This window comes from Urocitellus parryii, chromosome 1 (assembly GCF_045843805.1).
Source record: "Urocitellus parryii isolate mUroPar1 chromosome 1, mUroPar1.hap1, whole genome shotgun sequence".
Lineage (NCBI taxonomy): Eukaryota > Metazoa > Chordata > Mammalia > Rodentia > Sciuridae > Urocitellus > Urocitellus parryii.
The window spans coordinates 44,697,383-44,720,022 of NC_135531.1; the positions used below are offsets into that span (position 1 = coordinate 44,697,383).

Sequence of the window (22,640 nt, forward strand, 5' to 3'; positions counted from 1 at the left end):
GGAGGATTGCAGTTTGAGGCCAGTCTCAGCATTTAGGGAGACCGTTTCAAAATAAAAAAAAAAAAAAGGGCTGGGTATATAAGCTCTGTGGTAAGCACCTGTGGGTTCAATCCCAGTAACAACAACAACAACAACAACAAAAAATGGTGGTAACTAATGGTAGTATATAATGAGGTACTTCTTTATATATTGGGTACTGCCCTGTTTGGTCACATCATTGTCTCATTAAATACTTCAACACTTCATAAGAGCAAGGAGGGTATTTTGATGTATATAAACAGAAGAAATGAAATATTAGAGAAATTTAGTTACTTTGGGAAAACTGTAGTTAGTTCCTGGTCTTATGAAGACTTTGAACACACCATTGATTATGGACCTTTTCTCTATAATGCTTTAGAGTATCAACGCTATTTAGTCCTGAGTTTTTCTCCACCCTTCTCTATAGTTCCAAAATCTAGAAATCTGAAAAAGGAAACTTTTCATAAATTAATTTTGCTTTAAAATCTGAGGCTGCACATTGTCCCTTCCCCTTTATGAAATTCTAATAGGTATGCATATTCATGTTACTGTCAAAAGGTATTGTACATATTTGATTGTGGGGTATTTTATCATATTACATTTTTAAAACCTGTAAAATTTTCAGGAGTTTTAAGTGAGAATCAACAAATCCTAGCTTTATTTGGATCTGTTGTTAGAAATACTATTGTTTAATGATATGTTCCTATATCAGAACCAAGCCCTTAATTATGGTGTTCATATGATTCATTTTAATATTCATTATGGCTTGAACTCTAAATTTTCAGTATTTTTTCTATGACCCTTTCATGTTTGTATTTATAGATAAACTTTAATTCATTTGGCTCTTCAGAGGATGATAACTTATTGGTGTGTTGGTTAGGATCACAATGAGTTTGTAGTCAAATTTAGGGGAGAAATTGGTATCTGTTATATCAAGCTTTCTGGGTAGTGGGAGGATTCACATTTTCATGACATTCTTTGCCAGGATTCTAAAGTGGTTCTTTGTTTTGTTTTTTAAATTTTATTTCAGTACATCCCTGGTCTCTTGCTTCTTGGGGTTATTTGGTTGCCATTATGAAAGTCAACTTCCGTTTTACTCTTTGAGTTTTTAAAGTAGTCCTGTAACCTTGACTTTGCATTTAAAAAAATCAATTAAAATTAATTAATTACTATGTTAAATGTGATTTATGGTAAATAAATAACACAGTGCAACCATAATCACAATCTGATTTTATATTTTTTTGTGTGGTGCTGGGGATTGATTGAACTCAGGACCCCTTTCATGCTAAAATCTCTACCACTGAGCTACATCCCCAGCCCCATAATGTAGGTTCCCCCTCCCCCCCCCTTGGGTACCAGAGATTGAACCCAGAGGGGCTTAACCACTGAGTCACAAACCCAGCCTTTTTTGTTTTTTTATTTTGAAATAGGGTCTCACTGAGTTGCTGTGACTGGCATTGAACTTGTGATCCTGTTTCAACCTCCTGAGTTTCTGGGATTACAGGCATGCAACACTGCATCCAGCCAAAATCTAAAAATTTCCAAAATTTAAAACATATAACCACCATACACAGTTCCTCTATACTTTAATCAAAACCCAAGTTTGTTTATTGCTGTTCCAAAAGGTCCCGTGACTCTGAGACAAATTGTTGGGGCAAGGAAAATGATTTTGGAAAGTCAGCAATCCAAAAGATGACAGGCTATTTACAATAAAGACCATCTTAATTCAGCATTAGTTTCAAGTACTTTTTCTTTTTTAATATTTTTTAGTTGTAGATGGACACGTTTATTTTATTACCTTTATTTTATTTATTTATATTTATGTGGTGCTGAGGATCGAACCCATTGTGTCACATGCTAGGCAAGCTCTCTACCACTGAGCTACAACTCCAGCTCTCAAGCACTTTTTTATCCTTTGATAAAAAGGATTTAAGAAGGGGGGCTAAGGTGAAGAATGGATTGATGATTGGAGACTTTAAGGCATCACTCTGGCAATCTGAAAGGGGGTGTTGTGAAACCTGGCAGCTGCATGTACATGTGGGGTCCTAGGATTTGTGTGATAATTGGAAAATATTTTAGTTAACCTTAATCTTGTCAAAAATCTGAGGAGGAGGAGAAAGGAAATTAGAGAAGTTTCAGTGCATCAGTTTGCACTTTAGGTTTTGGACAAACATTCCTTAAATGATTACTAACATGTCTGCCTGCGGAGTTGAGCAGAAATCTGGCTCAGAGGTTAAGGAGACTGATAGAATAAGAAGACATAAGTGCCAATCAATTTTACGCTGTTTTAATTACCCATTGGGCATCTGTAGGCTCAAGTGAAGAGTCAGTGCTTTCAACAAAAGTGGCCAAGTCTTTGAAAAGTAATCTAGGCAATCTTTACTCATTATAACTCACACTGCAGAGGTGTTAACCACAGCAGAGTTAGTGGGAGACAGATTGCTCAGCTTTGTGACCTCCAAAATCAGTGATTTGGCTTTTTTAAAGTCAAAATAAAGCTAGAGGGTTTATTTTAGTTTCTGTCTATTACAGTACCTGTTTGTAATCATTTCCTACTTGTTTCTGGCAAACCAGGCAACTATGAATCTGCTCTTTCTACTGATGTGTCTTTTTCTGAAAATTTCACAGAATGGAACCATAGAGTTGGGTGTGGTGGCCCACACCTATAATTCCAGTAATTTGGGAGGCTTGATACAGGAGGATCCCAACTTCAAAGCCAGCATTAAATAAAACTTCTTGAGGCCCTAAGTAAGCAACTTTAGCAAGACTCTGTGTCAGAATAAAAAAAAATTTAAAAAAGGGTTCACTCATCATGATTTACAAAAAACTTTATTATAGTGTATCATGTATCAGTACTTTTAAAAAATGATATAGTTATACCATAGTTTCTTTACCCATTCACAAATTGATTGGCATTGAAGTTTATTGCAGTTTCTTGCTATTATGAATAATGCTCTTGAGAATATTAGTATGAGTTTATGTAGTTACCTGGAAGTAGAATGGCTGGTTAGAATAGTATATAAATATATATGCCCAGCATGGTAGTCCACTCCTGTAATCCCGGCTACCCAGAGACAGTAGGATTACAAATTCATAGCCAGCCTGGGTTATTTAGCCCCCATTCTCTGTAAAAGGGCTGGGGAGGTAGCTCAGTTGGTGGAGCGTTTGTCTAGCTTTTCTACTGATTTGTCCTGAGTTCAATCCCTAGCCCCATTAAACAAACAAACAAAAACCAGTGACTTTATGTTTAGTGGTTTAACTGTTTTAAAAGTTACCAAACTGATAAAAGTAGCTGTACCATTTTACATTTCTATGCGGGCTCCAATTTTGTCACATCTTACCAGTAGTGGGTATTATTTTTTAAAGTAATCAGGAGAGAACTTTTTAGAAACCAGAGAGAGAGAGAGATGGGGGTGGGGGGATCAGAGAGGGAGGGAGGGAGGCGACGAATGAGAATGTGAGATTATACATACAGGGTCTTATTTCCATAACACTTTTACTGTTATCCTTATTCCTTACTTTGTATTTGAATTTTATTTTGGTTTCATTTTCTTGTAGCCCAAAAGACTATTAGCATATATTAAAAGGTAGGTCGGCTAGTTACTAATTATCTTGGGTTTTGTTCATCTGTAAATGTCTTTGCCTGTATGACTGATAAAATTGTTTTTCTTTTTTTTAAAGAGAGAGTGATAGAGGGAGAGCGAGAGAGAGAATTTTTTTTTTGAGAGAGAGAATTTTTTAATATTTAGTTTTTAGTTCTTGGCGGACACAACATCTTTGTTGGTATGTGGTGCTGAGGATCGAACCCGGGCCGCACGCATGCCAGGCGAGCACGCTACCGCTTGAGCCACGTCCCCAGCCCCGAGAGAGAATTTTTAATATTTATTTTTTAGTTCTTGGCGGACACAACATCTTTCTAGATGAGCGCGCTACCGCTTGAGTCACATCCCCAGCCCCTGATAAAATTGTTTTTCCCCGTATAGGCTTAGGTGACTCAGATGATGGTAATATTTACTAAGACATAGAAACATGAAAATTAATGCAGAAGTTTTGAATATGCTTAAATTTGAGATGTTTAGGAGACAACAATCTGAAATCAACAGAGTTCAGGAGAAAGATCAGGACTAGAGAGAGGATTTGGATTATTCAGGATGTACTTCAACGTTGGAAGTAGACAAATGCATCCAAGAAGAAAGAAAGACTGGGGCTGTAGCTCAGTGGCAGAGTGCTTGCCTAGCATGTGTGAGGCACTGGTTTGATCCTCAGCATCACATAAAAAATAAATTGATACACAAAGATATTTTGTGTTCCTCTACAACTAAAACACTATTAAAAAAAAAGGAAAAAAGGAAAGAGCCTTGGTCAACATTTAACATCAAAGAAAGGACAGATGGGTTAAACATTAAAAGAGGAACACATGGTGGCACATACCTGTAATAACAGCCACTAGGGAGGTTGAGGCCATGGGAGGATTGCATATTGAAGGACAGGTTCAGCAGTTCAGTAAGGTCCTAAGCAATTTGGCAACCCCGTCTCAAAAACGGTGGGCTGTGGATGTAACTCAGTGGTAAAGTGTTTGCCTTGAATGTGTGAGCATATGGATTCAATCTCTGGTACTAAAAAAAATAAATAAATAAATAAAAAGTTCACAATTCAGCATAAAAGACAAGAAAGGCTCCATAAATGGATTGGTTAGGGAGGCATGCATTTTTCAAATTGCAGTTGTGGCATATTGAGTGCAAATGAGAGACTGCTGGAAATGTAATGGGAGAAATAAGGTGACAGCAGTAGAAGATGTGAAAATAGTAATGGCTTTTTACTGCTGTCCTCCCTAGAAAACAAGTAAGGTATACCTTTGCTTCTTCCTGTTGACAGTATTGTTGGGATAAAATAACTGCTAAAGCCATTATTTGGAGAGTAACAATTTGGTTTAAAATATTTGATGTAACCAATGAAACTTCCTCTCAGTGCAGACAACCCATCTTAAACAATGGTTGTCTTTACTGTGTAATTTTAAATTTATGTCAACTTTTAGTAGTTAAGTCCCATTAAGCTTAATATACACAAACAGTAGCAAAGTGGAATTATCGGATCATTTTTCTGGTGGATTAAGTGCAGTCCTAGTAGGAAATTAATAAAACTGTTCCATCTTCAGCATCATTTAAAATGTTGTTATTGGTGGACAGAATAAGTCAATCTCCTTCCCTGTTTTTTTCTCCCATTTAATGGTCAGAGTATGTTTTCTATGGATGGAAGGGATCTGTCTCATTTGGTAATACAAAATAGCTTAGTATATTCAGAGATCATGATTTGGCATGGGGAGAGAACACAAGAGTACCCAGTCCTTTCAGAGTTTTCAACCTGAGCAGAAGGAGCTGATGGGAAGTTGAAATTTTGTACTTGAGAGCAGATTTCAGTGATGGATATTAAAGTACGTGAAACTGAATTGGGAGAATGTGTAAAGTAATAAACTGTTGAGAGGTACTATTAGGATTTCTTTTATTTAATCTAGTTAAAAGGGTTAAAAAGAGTAACATTTGGCCACAGCTTTAAGAGATGTAACTACTATGTTAGATGATTTAACAAAAATAAAAGAATTTATGCCATTCCAGCTGGTCAGTAAATGAGAACTTATTTTATATGGTTGATCCTGGATTAGAGCTTGATAAGAGTTAGAATGATGAGGATAATCTTGATTGTGGAAGTATAGGCGAAAGTTTGAGTATACTACTTATGTTGGGCCTGAAAGGTTCTAGCAGTTGGAGGTCTCTTTTGATGATTATTATTCTTCCTCACAAAAACAGGTATTATTATTTACATCACCTTAGCTTTTATAATAGCTGAAATTCACTGGTTGCTTACTAGTGTATCTAAGGCTGAGAAACAGCAAGGTTGAATTATGTGGAGTAATGTCTAGGACCTGGAATTTTACTGTTAACTTTTTAGCTTTGTAATATTTCCACATAAATATGTATATTCTTCCATATTGGTGACCTACTAAGTTCAAATTAGATGATGATGGTATTGGAAGACTGTACATTTGGTAGAATGGTGGCCATGTAGATTTTCCACACTAGTTTGCTGAAGACTTAAAGCATTGTTAGTACGAGGCTAGCCTGGGCAATTTCATGAGAACCTATCTCAGAAAGAAAAAAGAAGTAGTTCATTTATAATTCAGTAAGATAATGGCTTGGATTCTATACCTAAATATTTCTAAATTAGGATTTTCCAGTTTAGAGTAGGACATGTTTTTCAAGCATTGTCTGTAAATAAGATACTAACAGAGAAGTCTTTTGTAATTCAAAACTTCAGGTACTCAATCCAGATTTTTTTATGGAGTTAATTCAGAAGTAGGTATAGGAAAAGAAAAGAATGGAGAAGAAAGAGAAGGGCAGCTTGAAAGCTCTTTTTATTTTTCACCAACATCCTTGCCATTACCTGATTGACATTCAAGTAAATTTAATTGGCCAATCAGTTACTTCCTAACTTTATGAAAATTTCAAAAGATACTGGTTTGACTACTTCACTTAAGGTGTTTGGGCAGCTGGGTAATTCCTTGAGGTTTCGTTAGACAAGCCTTACCTCTTTATACTTACACCAGCAGCAGATTATATCATTAGATTATATCATTAGATTTTGTCTTTTTCATTTATGCCTGTTTGATGGACAGGAAATACTACCTTGTTCCAGTTTCATTTTCTTTTTTCACTTTGTTTCCAATCTGTGTTTTCTTTATTATTAAAGAAACTAGGGTTTTCATTTGATTTTCCCTCCCTTCATTTCTTTGAGAATTGCTTTTTGTATTCATTTTTTTTTCTTTTTGGTTGTCCTTATTTGTTTGACTTATACAGGTCATGTATATTTCGTTTCAAAATTTTGTGTTGAGAAAAATTTTTTCTTAAAATATGTACATAAGCTTTATTTGTTGTATACTATATCAGGATTTTTGAGTCATATTTATTATAGTTTCTGCATTTTAGATCTTGCCTAAGAAGACCATCCCCAGGAATATGAAAATATTCTTTATGTTCTTTGCTAAACAGTGCTGTTTCAGACTTTTTTTTAAAAAAATTGTTTTGGGGAATTATTTTTCTTTTTCACCCTTACCTGTACCGAGGATTGAATCCAGGGGCATTTAACTGCTCAGCCAGATCCCCAGCCCTTTTTATTTTGTTTTATTTTTTAATTTTGAGATAGGGTCTCCCTAACGCTAAGTTGCTGAGGATGGCTTTGAACCTGTGATCCTCCTGCTTTAATCTTGAGAGCTGCTGGGATTACAGGTTCATTTGTGAAGGTCAAACTTTAATAAATTATTGGGAATTGTAATTGTGATTTTATCTGATTTGTAAATAATTGGGATAATATTGGTACTAAATAACAACCATTATAATTAATTGAGTTATCTATGTTGCTAATTTTTTGGACAGTTATTGCACATTTTATCCTTTTCATATTTTGTTTCAAAATTTCAAAATTCTCTTTTCTTTTTACATTTTTATTTTGTATAAAGAGCCTACAAATAAATCTAGGGAACTTAAAGTTGAAATTTCAGCTGACAGTTCTTCTCTGTTATAGTAGGAAACTTTGAGTTAAACATTTGAAGTTCTTGGAAATAAGTTGGAGTGTTACTAATTTCTAAAATTATATTTAGGCCTTATAAGCATATTTATCTACATGTTTCTAATTTGTTGTAGTCATCATTGAATTTTGAGAAGCATTCTGAAAATTTTTCATGGACGGAAAATCGTTATGATGTGAATCGTCGAAGACACAATTCTTCAGATGGCTTTGATTCTGGTATTGGACGTTCTAATGGAGGTAAAATTTGCTGAGAAAAGATTTATGGATAATTTCCATAGTTTTTAAAGGATACTTTGATTGCTGTCAATCTTTATGCATAACTATCTTTGATTTACTGTTATCAATGAAGGTAATTTTGGAAGGAAAGAAAAAAGTGGATGGCGTACGCATGGCAGAAATGGTACTGAAAACATAAATCATCGAGGAGGATACCATGGTGGAAATTCCCGTTCTCGTAGCAGTATTTTCCATTCTGGAAAAAACCAAGGTCTACATGAAAACAACATACCTGACAATGAAACCGGAAGGAAAGAAGATAAAAGAGAACGCAAACAGTTTGAGGCTGAGGATTTTGTAAGTTTCTTGTTATTTTAATACAAAGGGTGTTTCTGCAAGTGTCTTTGTAGCACCAAGACATGCTTAGGTTTTATTAGTACAAATCATTTTCTGTAAGGATCACACTTGATAAGCATTTGTCCAGTTATTTTGTAAGCCATACATTTTGCAAATATTTTTTTTTGTTCATCTATTCCCCTCTGTTCCCAACCAATTCTTGCCCTCTCCTTCAGTGTGGTTTTGAAAACATTTAGTATATTCATGTCAACTTTTATTCCTTATAGAAAGTTGAACAGTTTCCCTTAGAATAGTAGCTGGCTTCTTTGCTAGTATAATGTAAAATTATGTGTAATTTTAATATAATTTTAAAATTATGTTTAAGAAGCTATCAATCTTTTGGAAACAGAATGTGATCAGTACTTTTCATTTATTGATCGAGAACCAGTTCTGCTTGTCTCCAACAAGTGGGCTCAAGTGATCCTTCTGTTTCAGCCTCTTCGGTCGCTGGGGCTACCAAGAGCTACCAAAAGCCAGGTGCTGTGGCACACTCCTGTATTCTGAGCAGCTGAAATGGCCAAGGCAGGATAGAAAGTTCAAAGCCTGCCTCAACCAAAAAGTGGGGTGCTAAGCTACTCAGTGAGACCCTGTCTCTAAATAAAATAGGGCTGGAGATGTGTATCAGTGGTTGAGTGCCCCTGAGTTCAGTCCTCAGCCCCCCCCCCCCCAAAAAAATGAACTACCATGACTGGCTCTGCAATACATTTATTCACATTGTTGACTTTATTTTTTTTTTTTTATTTTTATCTTTTTTGTTTTTGGTAGTGAGCATTGAACCCAGGGCCGCTTGCTTAACCACTGAACCACACCCTGAGCCCTTTTTATTTTTTGAGACAGGGTCTCACAAAGTTGTCCAGGGCCTCCCCAAATTTCTGAGGCTAGCTTCAAATTTGCAATGCTCTTTCTTGATCCTCCTGAATCATTGGATTACAGGCAAGAGCCATCACACCGGTTTATGTATTTATTTTTAACAAATATCTAAAAATTTTTTTTGCAGTGCTGGAGATCAGATTTAGGACCTTGCCGTTACTAGGCAAGCAATCTACCATTGAACTACATTTCCAGGCCTAGAATTTGCCTTTTAAATAACACTTGATTATCTAAATACAACTCTTAAACTAATCCAAGGATAGTGCTTTCATGTTTTGCACCTATTTCCTTCCCAATTCAAAGTTAGTTGGTTTTTTTTTAAAATACATTTTTCAGCTGTAGATGGACACAATACCTTTATTTTATTTATTTATGTGGTGCTGAGGTTTGAATCCAGTGCCTCACACATGCTAGGCCAGTGCTCTACCACCGAGCCACATCCCCAACACCCCCCCCCCCCCTTTTTAAAGAAGGGATGGAAGACAAATTGTTTTTCTAGGCCAGGTGCAATTAAGAATGTTGACTCTACTAGTAATAAGTAAGTTAACAAAAAGCAGAGTTTTCATATTTTTTTTCTATTCTTAAATCTAACAGTGTGGCTCATCTAAACAGTGTGCTGCTCGAGTTACAGCAAAAATGATGTAGTGAGCACTTCTGTTTGTTATTCTTATGATTCATTCCTGATAATTTAAATCTTATACACTGTAGGTAGAGACAGTTTGCACTTTTACCTTTTTTATATATTTGCTGTTAATTCTTATTCATTATATATTTTGAGTGACTGTGTGAGACAGTTGCTGTTCTTGGTACATAGAATATATATGTGAATAAGACAAGCAGTTCCTGCTCTGAGTTTCTATTCTAGTGGTAGCATTTAGAACATAAAAAGAGAAAGTAATTTATATTTTGGAGAGAATTTTGACAGGAAATAAGTGGGTGGGCTCTTTGGGAATTTGAGAAAGTCTTTTCCAGGAAATTGGCATTTAATCTGGAACTTGATAGGGAAAAGAATAAGCTTTGTTAAGTGGGAGAAGGTTGAGGGTGGTAGCTCATTGATAGAAGTGTGCTTAGCTCTGGGTTTTAAATTCCAGCATCACCCCTGCTCCCCATGATTAATAAATAAAGACTGGAAGGAATAAAGAAATAAGGTAGTGCAAAGGATTTTAGGTTTGTACAAAAACTATTCCAGTTGTTAGATCTTGAGTGTATTTTAGTGGTAGAAGGAAGACTAGTTAAAAATAGTGTTTAAAAAATGGGGCTGTCCTGGGCTGGGTTGTGGCTCAGTGGTAGGGTGCTTGCTTAGCATATGTGAGGCTCTGGGTTTGATTCTCAGCACTGCGTATAAATAAATAAGTCCATCAACAACTAAAAAATGGGAAGTAGTTTAGACTTTAAGCAAGGAAAGATCCAAGGTAGGTTGGATCTAGGGCAGAGGAGTGATAAGAGAAAAGAAGAATAAAAGATTACTTTTAATATAGAATCTATCTGCCTTTCCATTTGAGTATATTTTTTCCACTTGATAATCACCATAAAGTTGAATTTTTATAGCCAAACTGAGAAGTAATGCTTTCTGTTAGTGTTGTGAGGGTTAAATGAGTGGTCAGGTGAATCAAAAATAGTGAACAGCACATAACAAACATTTAATAGAATAGTTGTTATTATCCCCCACCTCCACCCCCAAGGTGGTGGTTATCAGTTATTATAATCCTAGACTTGTAATGTAGGCAGTCTAATTTCTAATTATATATTTAATAGTATACACACATCCATCCACCAATAAAGTATTAACTGTATTTAGTTTATATCTATGAAGGAATGAATCATACTGATATGCACATATACTATTGAGGCTTTTCAGTAATGTCAGTTCAGTGCTAATAATTATTTTACTTTGGTGGGTGATTAAAATGTTTATATTTGGGTTAATTTTATTTGATATTTATTGAGTATTTTCTTTTATCGAGAGAGGCTGTGTTGCTAGGTAATATGAAGAATACAATACTGAAAGTTTTAAGATTATAGTTATCTAACCAGATGAGCATCAGAGCTGGACATAGTGCTGCACACCTATAATTCTAGTGGCTCCGAAATCTGAGGCAAGAGAATTGCAAGTTCAAGGCCTAGCCTCAGCAATGTAACGAGGCTCTAAGCAATTTAGGGAAATCCTGCCTCACAATAGAAAAAGAGCTGGGATAGAACTCAGGGTAAAGTGCCCATGGGTTCAGTCCCACTGTATGAAATGAATAAACAAATAGATTAGCTTTGGAGTGCCCATACAGTGCTCATTTCTTTTCTTGTTAATGATCTAGAGCACCACTTGTTGAAATAAAAATCTGCACCTTTTGAGAATGACTGTATTCACTAAAGCAATACAGTGATAAAATGCCAATAGAATTGGGAAGTAGTCTAATTTTTCTCTTATGTGACCTCAGTTTTATGTTGAGTAGTGATTAAATCTGAGATTGCAATGACTACGTTGTATTATTTGCTGCTGTGTTGAATTCCTGGACTACAGGTGGTGGTAGTATGTGAGTGATTTAGTGGTGTTTGGGCTTCAAACATAGGGCCTTCATCCATGCTAGGCAAACACTCCACTACCACCAAGCCACACTCCCAACATCTTCTCTCTCCCCAATTTTCTTCCTCTCATAGCCATGGAAAAGGATAATGCTACTTTTCCCCTTTTAGTAACAGTGAATATAGACAAGGATTTTAATGGTTAACATTAGTTTCAAAGTAGGGTTTACCAGTAATTGGTCATTATTAATAGTTAAAGAGTTAATATAAAATTGTTTTTCATGAGGAAATCTGTTTATAAATGGGAAATGTTTGATTACTTTAAAATATATATTTTTTTATTTCAATTTTCTTCTAGCCATCTTTAAATCCTGAATACGAGAGAGAACCAAATCAGAATAAATCATTAGCTGCAGGTGTATGGGGTAAGTGCCTTTTGATCTATCTTTGAGGGGTACAAAATGTTGATACTTTTAGGTTTCCCTTTCTTTTCTTTCATTTTTTTAAGTAAAAAAGTTAGAATAATACTTTCTTTTAAATACCTGTTTTTGATATGCTAAGCTACATAAAGGTAACACTTTTAAAGAGGAAATTTGAGGTAGAAGGAAAGTTTGATTTGAAATAGTTGATTTGCACATTAGCACCAGTAAGTATACTCAGTTTGATTGAGGTTTTGGAAATAATTGTTGAATTGATGTAATTTTGAGCACAGTGTAATAATTATAAACAACAACAACAACAAAAGTTTAAATTTTTAGTTTATCATAGTTGAAAACCTAGTTAACTGGAAAGATAAGTACTTGTGATTGATTATAGTTTGTCATGAAATTAATCTTTACCTATGAAAATGGATTAGACATAGTGTTAAAAATAATTCTATAAATTTATCTATGGAACTAGACTCTTTGACATTATTTGCCTTTTTGAATTTTCAAAGTTTAATGAGAGTTTCTGGTAATATTTCCCCTTTCTTTAAAACTGCTGAGTTTTTAATTTGATAGCATCTTACAGAAGAGTAAACTGCACTCATAGTACAAATTAGACAGCTTTTAAAAAATTCAAGTGAAGTTTAAAATAATGGAATATTTTATAATAAATTTTTTAAAAATCAGATTTGACATCTGAAAAGTAAATTTAGTCATTTGAAACAAATCCAAAGTGTTGTATCCACTTTGAAACTTGTGCACATGTTCTTTGTATTTTTTCTATTGAATATTAATAACTTAATAAAACAAAAGGATTGTGGCTTATGATAGCATACGCCTCCTAATAATAAAGGCATTATTTTAAACTTTGCCACTTCCTGTGCTGTTCTTAATTGTATTTATGGGGTGAAACTCTGGGGAATTATTTTGTTTTCTTTTATCTCCCTCTTTACTTACGGGCTTTTTGAGGGTGGGGGTGGGGGTGGTCAGACACTTTTGTTAGAACCATGTGAATGGCATTGTTTTTTCTGTATTGCAAATTAGTATTTCTACCACTCTCCCCAGGCCTACACGCCCAGACACACACATACCCAACCAAAAAAATCTCCCAAGCTCCTCTCTTAGGTATGTTTCCTTATTATTCAGTTTTTCTGGGAACAGATGATTGCATAAGAATATAGAACCACCTGGAAGGTGTTAAATAGAATTTCTAAGAAATTAGGAATAATTTGGATTTTATTAGACTGAAAGTAAATTTAAAAAGTCAAGAATTTCAGTGAACATTTGTCATATAAAACTACCTGTTGATACTATTGGTACTGATCCTTGGTTGATTTTAGAAATGATTTAAAGGCAAAGACATCTTTTGAAAATAATGAGACTAAAATGTATTATTATAAAGATTTTTTGGTTCTACTGTTTCGGTGTTGATCTAAGAATTTTTGAGTGTTAGTTGAAGAGATGTTTAAATGGAAGGTGTACTCTGTGTTTAGGTAAACTAAGAAATGTGTCTGCGTTTATAAAAAGAAAAAAAGAAAACCGGTTAATTATGGCATGGTTAATTGTTAAATTCCCAGTACTTCCCATAAGAATACAATGAAACTTTCATTGTATGGCACTTCACTATTCCTCTCTCACTTTCCCCCTGGGTTCCCAAGTATTGTTTTCCTCATTGCAACATTTAGAATAGCTATGTTCCTGAGGAAGACGAGAGAATTTTAGGAAAGACTTCAATAGAACTTTTCTAGTGCAACCTCCTTCCAGGTAAGTAAAAATTTACTAATGAAAATGTAATCTGTATAAAAATAAAAAATGATTTATTCTTGAAACAGACTTTATATAGCAAAAATTGGTAGATCCTGAACATAGTGTCACAATTTAAAATAAAACACCTTGAGGGAAAGTAAGTCATTAAAATAAAGTTCACATTAATTTTAGTTGTATTTAGAACTCACTTGGTTATTGGAAATGCCTTCATGCAGTTTATACTTGTGACTTCCATAGTGTTTTGTCTTAACCAGGACCACAGCTGTTTGGTACATAAGAATAATGATTATTAATAATCTATCTCCATGTTTTTAATAAGATTAAAACAACCTGCTTGAGGGCTGTATTTTGAGGATGTCATGATATAGACTATGATTGTGTATATATCTAGACCAAAATATTCACATAGCCTTATGATTATGCCTTTAAATAGTTTTGAAATACTAAGCTATTAAAAAAAAAGATTAAAACAGGAACTCAACATTCTTTAGTGTTTTCCTGAGAATTTAAAAATAATTGTGTTAAATTATTTGGTGAGAAAGAGTGATGAGTGTTTAGTTGTATGTATGCAATTTGAGATTCAATTAGTAGCTCTTGACTTGTAAATTTTCATAAGCCCTATTCCCTATTTTTATGTCAGAGTGCTCCAGTATTCAGCAACATATCTTTGGCAGAGCTGTCTTAATATTTATTGCTTAAGATAATAATGAAAAATTTCAGTCACTAGTAATTAATTTAGTAATAAAAATAGTTTGCTTCTGTTCATATGTGTGTTCCTTGATAATTTGATGAATTTTCCTGAATGTTGCTTTTATTTGATATACTACTTACAAGTATAAAGGTTCCTTGTTATTATTTATTTTTGTTTAGCTTTCTAAATCAAAACATATTATCTGGATTGTTTGTTTTTATCTAAATTCCAATAATACTAGCCAGAATCATTCATGTAGAGTGAGGTAGTTGCATTAAAAAAGGTGGATAGTGATGAAAAACAGTGAGATTGTTTTTAGGAAGTATGATAAATAGAGCTAAAGAAAGGTAATAATCTTTGGTATTGTGCTGACTGGTCATTTTGTTTATATATTGAAATGATCCCATTTTCCTTAATGTCTTTCTCATATGAAAACAGTTAAAATTATAACATTGGAAGAAGAAAAAGGGTAATATAACACATGTTCAAAGTTTGAGAAGGGGGAAAAAAGGTGCAAGTAGACAACTTAATTCATGTACATTTCATTTGATCAGAGTCAGAAATGTCATTTGTTTATCATGTTTACATTTTCATGGTATATTTCTTTAAGGCTGTTATTTATGAATACTGTTGAACCTCATTTAAAGAAAAAATTACTGTATTGGTTGCTATTGACAACAATTAGTGAAATTCCTTTGATTAAAACTTTCATAATACTATGAACCAAAACAGATTCATTAATTAAAAAAAAAATCCTAGCAAAATTGACAAAGCATCAAGATTTTAAGATACCTTTTAAAATAATCTTATGACCAGGTATTTTAGCATGTGCTTATAGTCCCAGCTACTTTGGATGCTGTAGTAGGCGGATTGCAAGTTTGAGGCCAGAGTGAAAACCTTTCTCAAAATAAAACAAAATGAAAATGACTGGGAATGCAGCTCTGTGATATAGTGCCTGTGGGTTCAAGCCCCAGTACTGCCCCCCCCCATCTGCTAATAAAAATTGTTAAGTAGATAATTTTTCTATACTAAAATTTTTATTCACATTAGGAGTTCAATTGCTTGGTATAGATCCCCTGAATCTGATAGGTGGAGATGGTATTATGATCAAGTTTTCTTTAAATTGGTTTGAAAAATTAATCCAAATATTATTACCCTTCACTGCTTATGTGCATTTGTTTACAGATTAAATTTGCCTTTTGGGTTTAGAGAGTAACTGTCTTCAAAGTGTAGTGACCCTGACTTCACTTGGTAGTACACGCTTAGAAGCCTCTTATCCAGACCATTCATTAGAGTAATTTTGGTTGAGAATGGTAAACATTGTTAAATATCTGGCATGGTGTTATCTTAGTTTGCATTTTCACCAGTAATGTAGTGAGTAAGGACAGGGGTTTGGAATCAGGTAGGGAAAGCCCTAACATTAGATATTTTACTTATTGGTTATTTGTATTTGGACATATAATTTAATTTCTGTGAGATGAGGATGATTACAATAATGAGAAAAAGCAGTTTTAAATTGTCTACTTAAAAAACTTTTCAGGTCACAGGTGCTTAGTAAATGTCAGCTAATTATTTTGCTCAAGTCCAGCAATTGGAGGGAGATTCTACTTGGGATTATTAAGAGGCAAAAATGAAGTTTCCGGATTATTAGCCATAGAAGGAAGTTCTTAATGTAGTGATTGAATCAGAAACTTAGTGTATATAGTAGGTAGCTGTGCAGATAGTATAAAGAAAGAAGTTTGAGAAGTAAGCTTTGAATTATCTATGACCAGATAATAATATGTTTTATAATATGTAGCAGTATTCTAATTTGTTTTCTCAATAATGGGATTGCTTTTCTTCTACTATTGATGTCCTATTTAAGGAATAAAACTAATGCTTCTATTCATAGGTATGGGGAGAGCATACAATACAAAATGATACTTAAAGTCATTTATTGTCAGAGTACAGTTATTTTTGAGGCTAGAGAAAAATGATTGAAAATCCAAGACACATTTATTTTCAACTTTTTTAACTTAAAAAAATTATCTGAATATCTGCTTACAAGAGATTGAGATAATAAACATTCAGTTTATGGAAGGAAATCACTAAGGTCATTTATTTTCTAATTCTTTTAAAGGTGTTAATATCTTTTCAGTAATAAAGGACTAAGCACTTTGAGTTCTCTTCATTATGTTTGCCAATTGAGAAAACAGACATTGGATAATATTTGAATCTAAAAGCTTAAATCCTGCTGGGTTTGAATGGCACACATCTGTAATTTTAACTGCTTGGGAGATGAGGCAGGAGAAACCAAGTTCAAGGCTGGCCTTGAGCACTTACTAGATCTCCTCTCAAAATAAAATTTAAACAAAGGGCTCGGTATGTAGCTAAGTGGTAGAGAGTCCTTAGGTTCAATACCCTGTATTAATATAAATAAAAAAGCTTCAACACCTCAAAAGTTTGTTCCAAGGCAGTTTGTGGAGATAACCTGTGAATAGATAGAAAATAATAAAACATACAATAGATACAAGTGATGCAAATTGAAAATTTCTTTCATCCCTATAGGCAGTTACTACCTCTAAGAACAATTTCTTCTTAGGGCTGGCTTTGTGGCTCAGCAGTAAAGCGCTTGCCTAGCATGTGATAACCCTGGGTTTGATCCTCAGCACCACATAACAATAAATAAATAAAATAAAGGTATTGTGTTCAACTACAACTAAAAAAGAAAAATACATTAAAAGCAAAACACTTTCTTCATCTTAAATGAGGTGTTAGGTTATTCGGAATAATTAATTTACAACATGGATTGATTTTTATCAAGTCTCTCTTTTTCTCATTCTTCTTTACTCTCTTGTGTTAACCTAAAATTCTTGTGAAAAGACACTTTGAATTGTAACTATTGAAGAAAGGATACGGCTTCTTTGTTTTTTGTCATTATTTAAACGTTAAACATTTTGCAGTAACTCTAACTCTTGTAAAAAACTGTTCAATTTATAGTTGAAAGATAAAGTAACATGCAAAGTTGTACAGCTAGTAAGGTTGGAGCTAGTATTGAAATTTGGATAAATCATTTCCAAAAAGCATATTAATCTGAGCCATGATGTTTTTATATGAATGCTTAATAAGCCCAACAGTTTTGTCTCTGCTTCTCTTACCTCTCAATCACTGTCTTCCTTTAGGTACCTCTCTTCATCTCTTACTTTGCCACCTACTCTTCTGTGAGTAATTTCTTAGGCTTCACCTTTCTTCTTTATAGGGCATTCCATCCATTCTTGCACTGAGGACCTCAATGAAGAAACAGTAAGAATATTTCTTGTTCCAAGGAATCCAATTTTAGGAAAGGTGAAATTGCTAGTCAGAAATGATTTGAGGCTTGAAGATTATATTTGCTTGCTTATTTACCTTCCATTTCTTCTGTCTCCCTGGTTTTAATCATTGATTGCATATATATGATATTTTTTGTTTCTTGTATCTTTAACCTTCCACATGGGATCCTTTTCTTTCTGTGTAAAACACATTCCTTGGAATAGGATCTTCTCTTGGTGCATTATTTGATTTTATTTATCTGGAAAGTTTCTTTTCTGCTCCCTACCATATTTGGCATGTCCAAATCTCAATCTTTTGAGATTCTGCAGGGGAGAATGGATTGCTTCTGATCTGTTAAATTTTTTGGTGCAGATTCTAAAGCTGAAGTTTTCCCTTTATATGTCCCTTCAGAATTGTGTGCTGAGATCATTCCCTTGATGATGATCCCAGTCCTATTTATACTGTTTTGACTTCCTTCCCCATTGTAAGGGAAGAAAGATATATTTGTTTACTTTGCCACATTGAATTAGAAATCTTCATCAGTTATGTTTAAACTTAGATAATTTTGGCATACAAAAAGAACAGCCCCGTGTTTCAGCATCTGGATTCCTCTGAGATGAGGCCTTTCAAACATATTACTTTTTCTTGTTTTCTAAGCAATTGTTCAGATTCTTGGGTTTTGTCTAGATTTTAAGTTTATAAGCTAAGATTTTTTCCATATTGTTAATTAAAAAGTTTCTTGAAATTAATTTGGTGGTATTTGGTGTACTTGGGCCTGAACCCAGGGTTGATTTACCCCGCCCCCCCCAACACCCCTCCACTTCCTTTCATTTATTGTTTTAAATTTTGAGTCAGGGTCTTGCTAAGTTGTTCAGGTGGGCCTCATACTTGTGATCCTCTTGCCTTGATTTTCCAAATGGCAGTTGTGTGCCACTGTGCCCAGCCAAGAACCTTTTAAAAATACTCTATCCATGCGGTCATCATCTATTTACTATAAGTGATCATTGGAAAATTTGTATTATTTAGTATGTTTTAGTGTTCATTGTTCTGTTATGATGCCTTTGTTATTTTTTCATTTACTTCATTGTATAATATCTTCAGAAAAGCTATGTACATTGATAGTAATACTTTTCTGAGTCATTGTGTGCTTGAGCTTTTTTTTTTTTAAAGCTCTTTAATCGGGCATTTTTAGATAACCAAGAATTCGGACTGATTGCCCTAGCAGATCAGCAGGTGCTAATTTTTGGAAAAACGAATCTTTTCTCAGTTTGTTCTAAGCCTTTATTCTCTTCAGAATGGCAATAGGCAAAGTACCATACCAGCTTTATTTTTTAGAGAGCTTGAAACTTCACCTCCAGGTATTCTTATATAGTTACGGTGAGGTGATCCAGTAGGAAGTTTGGTGTTGTTTTAGGGCAGGGGAGTACCACAGATGTCAACCTAGCTCACTGGTTCATAGGATATCTTTAGTATGTGGAGCTATTTTTTAGATTTAGATTTTCTGAGATTTCTTAAGTTGATTCTTCTGAATTTTTCAACTATGAAACCGGTGCTTTCAGAATTTTTTGAGGAAAGAAAGACATACTTCACATACAATAAATGTGAACATGTAGATATGTAACACATGTTTGACTACACATACAAATTGATTAAACTCTAGGAATAGTGTTTCATAGTTTTAAACAAGTGAAGTCTTGAAAAGAGCCTCCAGTTAGCAGTTATTCCTTTTAGTATCTTCAGAAAACATAATTGTTGGTTTCTCTTGAACTCATATCTTGCATGTATTTGGATGGTTAGTAGTATTTGAATGTATTACTATTATGGAAAATAGGATCTTTTTATTACTTATTTTAAATAATTTAATTCAGTATTTAGAAGGAGAGGGAGTGTTGGCTGGGGCTCGATGGCTTATGCCTGTAATCCCAGCGACTTGGGAGGCTGAGACAGGAGGATTGTGAGTTCAGAGTCAGCCTCAGCAAAAGCTAGGTGCTAAGCAACTCAGTGAGACCCTGTCTCTAAATTAAGTACAAAATAGGACTAGGGATATGGATCAGTGAGCAAGTTCTCATGAGTTCAATTCCTGGTACCTAGGAAAGAAAAAAAAAAAAAAAGAAACCTCAAAAGAAACAGAGGGAGTGTTGTTTCTTGCTTATTGATAATTTTATAAGTGAAATGAATGAAAAAGGAATTGAAAATTTTGTTCTTTTTAAAGTGGATAAGGGGAAAATACAAATGTATTTCATATTCTACATGTTAAGAGTCATTAGGATGAAATTTGCATTTTTAATAAGTTAGTAAAATGTTAGAATTTCATCTTGGCTTTTCATTTATGTGTAACTAAATTCATCTGTATTGACATTGCTCAGTTCTTGCTATATTCTGTGAGATTATGTTCTAGCTTATTTCTTATACTGATATATAGTTGTACTTATTTAGCTTAATAACTTTTACTCATGAAGCATCTTCTGTTAGTATTGTTTTTAAAATGTAATCAAGCTTTGAAATATAATATTCTTAGGTGAATTTATTTTAATCTAAAAGTTGAGACTGTGTGTAACTCTTATTTGTGCTTTATTTATACAGAATATCCTCCGAATCCTAAATCTAGAGCTCCAAGGATGCTGGTCATTAAGAAAGGTAATACAAAAGACTTACAGCTATCTGGATTCCCTGTAGTAGGAAATCTTCAGTCACAGCCAGTTAAGAATGGAACTGGTCCGAGTGTTTATAAAGGCTTAGTCCCTAAACCTGCTGCTCCACCTACAAAAGTAAGTTCTAAATTGCTACACATGCAAATTTTGAGTGGTTTTTTTTTTTTGAGTTGTTTAATTTTGGGGGGAAATATTAGAAGCATGATATTACGTACGATGTGGATTGTTCATGGGGTGCTAGCAGACTTCTAGGTGGAAAGAATTGGCCATTGCATACTACAAATTTTAATTCTCTCTGTGTATTCCTGTGAGTTTTGTTGTCCTTGTGGTACTTGTGATATATTTGCTTAAAATGTATATATTGTAACTGATGTGATTCAGCAATCTGTATACGGGGTAAAAATGGGAGTTCATAACCCGTTTGAATCAAACTGTGAAATATATCGAAATAGATGTAATGTTTTGAACTACCAACAATTAAAAAAAATACAGAAAAAAAAGTATATATTGTATGTATGTAAGTTTATGTATATATGTATATGTTTACTTGGTTTTTCAGTTTTACGTTTTTGAAATCGTCATGAGTTGAAAAATCCTCTGCCTTTGGATTTATAAAACTTTGAAAAAATAGTGAATTAATTAGATGTGTCTCCCCCCACCCTTCATATTGATTTGATTTTTTTTTAAAAAATACACAACAGCGGAATGCATTACAGTTCTTATTACACATAGAATACAGTTTTTCATATCTTTGTATATAGAGCATGTTCATGCCAATTCAGGCTTTTATACATATATTTTGTTTTTTTTTTTTTGCATTACAATTCTTATTACACATATATACCACAAATTTCCATATCTCTATTTATATATAAATAAGTATGTTAACACCCAATTTGAGTCTTCATACATGTACTTTGGATATAGATGTTTATATCTCTGTCAAATTTTTGAATTTATTTATAGAAAAAGGAATAGAAAACCATGTAGGGATGATGGAGTAATATTAAAAATTTTTTTAAAGCCAAATGTAGTTATCTTTATTGTGTTTATTTCCTCTATAGTCTGTTACTTTTTTTAAAGCAATTTTTAAAATTGATTTTATTTTTTTAAATACACCACAGCGGGATGCATTACAATTCTTTTACACATATAGAGCATAATTTTTCATATTTTTGTATATAAAGTATGTTCACGCCAATTCATGTCTTTATACATGTACTTTGGTTTTTTTTTGCATTACAATTCTTATTACACATATATACCACAATTTTTCATATCCAAGTAGGTTGACACCGAGTTCATGTCTTCATACATGTACGTTTCCTGTTTTTGATAACCATTAATGTTTGTGTGTTTTTCTTTAGCCTACACAGTGGAAAAGCCAAACTAAAGAAAATAAGGTTGGGACTTCTTTCCCTCATGAATCTTCATATGGTGTTGGCAACTTTAATGCTTTTAAATCAACTGCCAAGAATTTTAGTCCATCACCAAATTCAGTGAAAGAGGTAATGTCATTAAAAATCATTGAGGAATGTAAATTTTGTTGTTATTGAGATGGATTTTCCTTGTGTTGCCTAGGGCTGGTCTGAAACTCCTTCTGTCTCAGCCTCTTGGGACAGGCATTTGCCATCATGCCCAGCTGCTCAGTCGTGATAATTTGATAGCTGATGTCCTCTTTTTGCTAACTTGTTTGTATTCTGAAAAAGTAGGAATATAATGTTAAATCCACTGGTCATTGTGGCCTATGCTTGTTACCCCAGTGGATTGGGAGGCTGAGGCAGGAGGATCTCTACTTCAAAGCCATCTTTGGCAAAGTGTGAGGCCCTAAGCAACTCAGTGAGACCCTATCTCTGAATAAAAACGCGGGCTGGAGATGTGGCTCAGTGCTTAAGTGCCCCTGAGTTTAATCCTGGTATCAAAAAGGAAAAAAAAGTTAAATGAGAAATTCCAAACATCCTCAGCAGTAAAGAAAATAATATAGTGAAGCCTCTGAATACCCATTAGCTAGAAAGAACTTTTTTAAGGAAAATAGTGAAAATTGTAATTTCATTTGATGTTTGTGATAGTTATTCTTATAGGGCTAATAATGAGAATTTGTGTTATAATATTGTTTTAGAATGATGAACATTTTATTAGTGTTAACACTGAGGCAGGGAGAGAGGAAGAGGGAAAGGTGTTAATTTTTCTTGCAACGAAATTGAATAACGGTAGCTCAAA

At 33.8% G+C, this 22,640-nt stretch overlaps 1 protein-coding gene across 2 annotated transcripts in view; it reads left to right on the forward strand.

The window, feature by feature from the left end:
- Positions 1 to 22,640, forward strand: part of Gpbp1 (GC-rich promoter binding protein 1) — a 66,536-nt gene that overhangs the window by 28,847 nt on the left and 15,049 nt on the right. Inside the window, exons 4-9 of one of the 2 annotated variants that reach the window (XM_077795741.1) lie at positions 7,713 to 7,836; positions 7,949 to 8,172; positions 11,957 to 12,023; positions 13,089 to 13,148; positions 20,353 to 20,537; positions 21,788 to 21,928. In XM_077795741.1, the coding sequence (XP_077651867.1) occupies positions 7,713 to 7,836; positions 7,949 to 8,172; positions 11,957 to 12,023; positions 13,089 to 13,148; positions 20,353 to 20,537; positions 21,788 to 21,928 (801 nt within the window). The remainder of the gene's footprint in view (positions 1 to 7,712; positions 7,837 to 7,948; positions 8,173 to 11,956; positions 12,024 to 13,088; positions 13,149 to 20,352; positions 20,538 to 21,787; positions 21,929 to 22,640) is intronic. The other variant, XM_077795748.1, reaches the window with a different exon arrangement.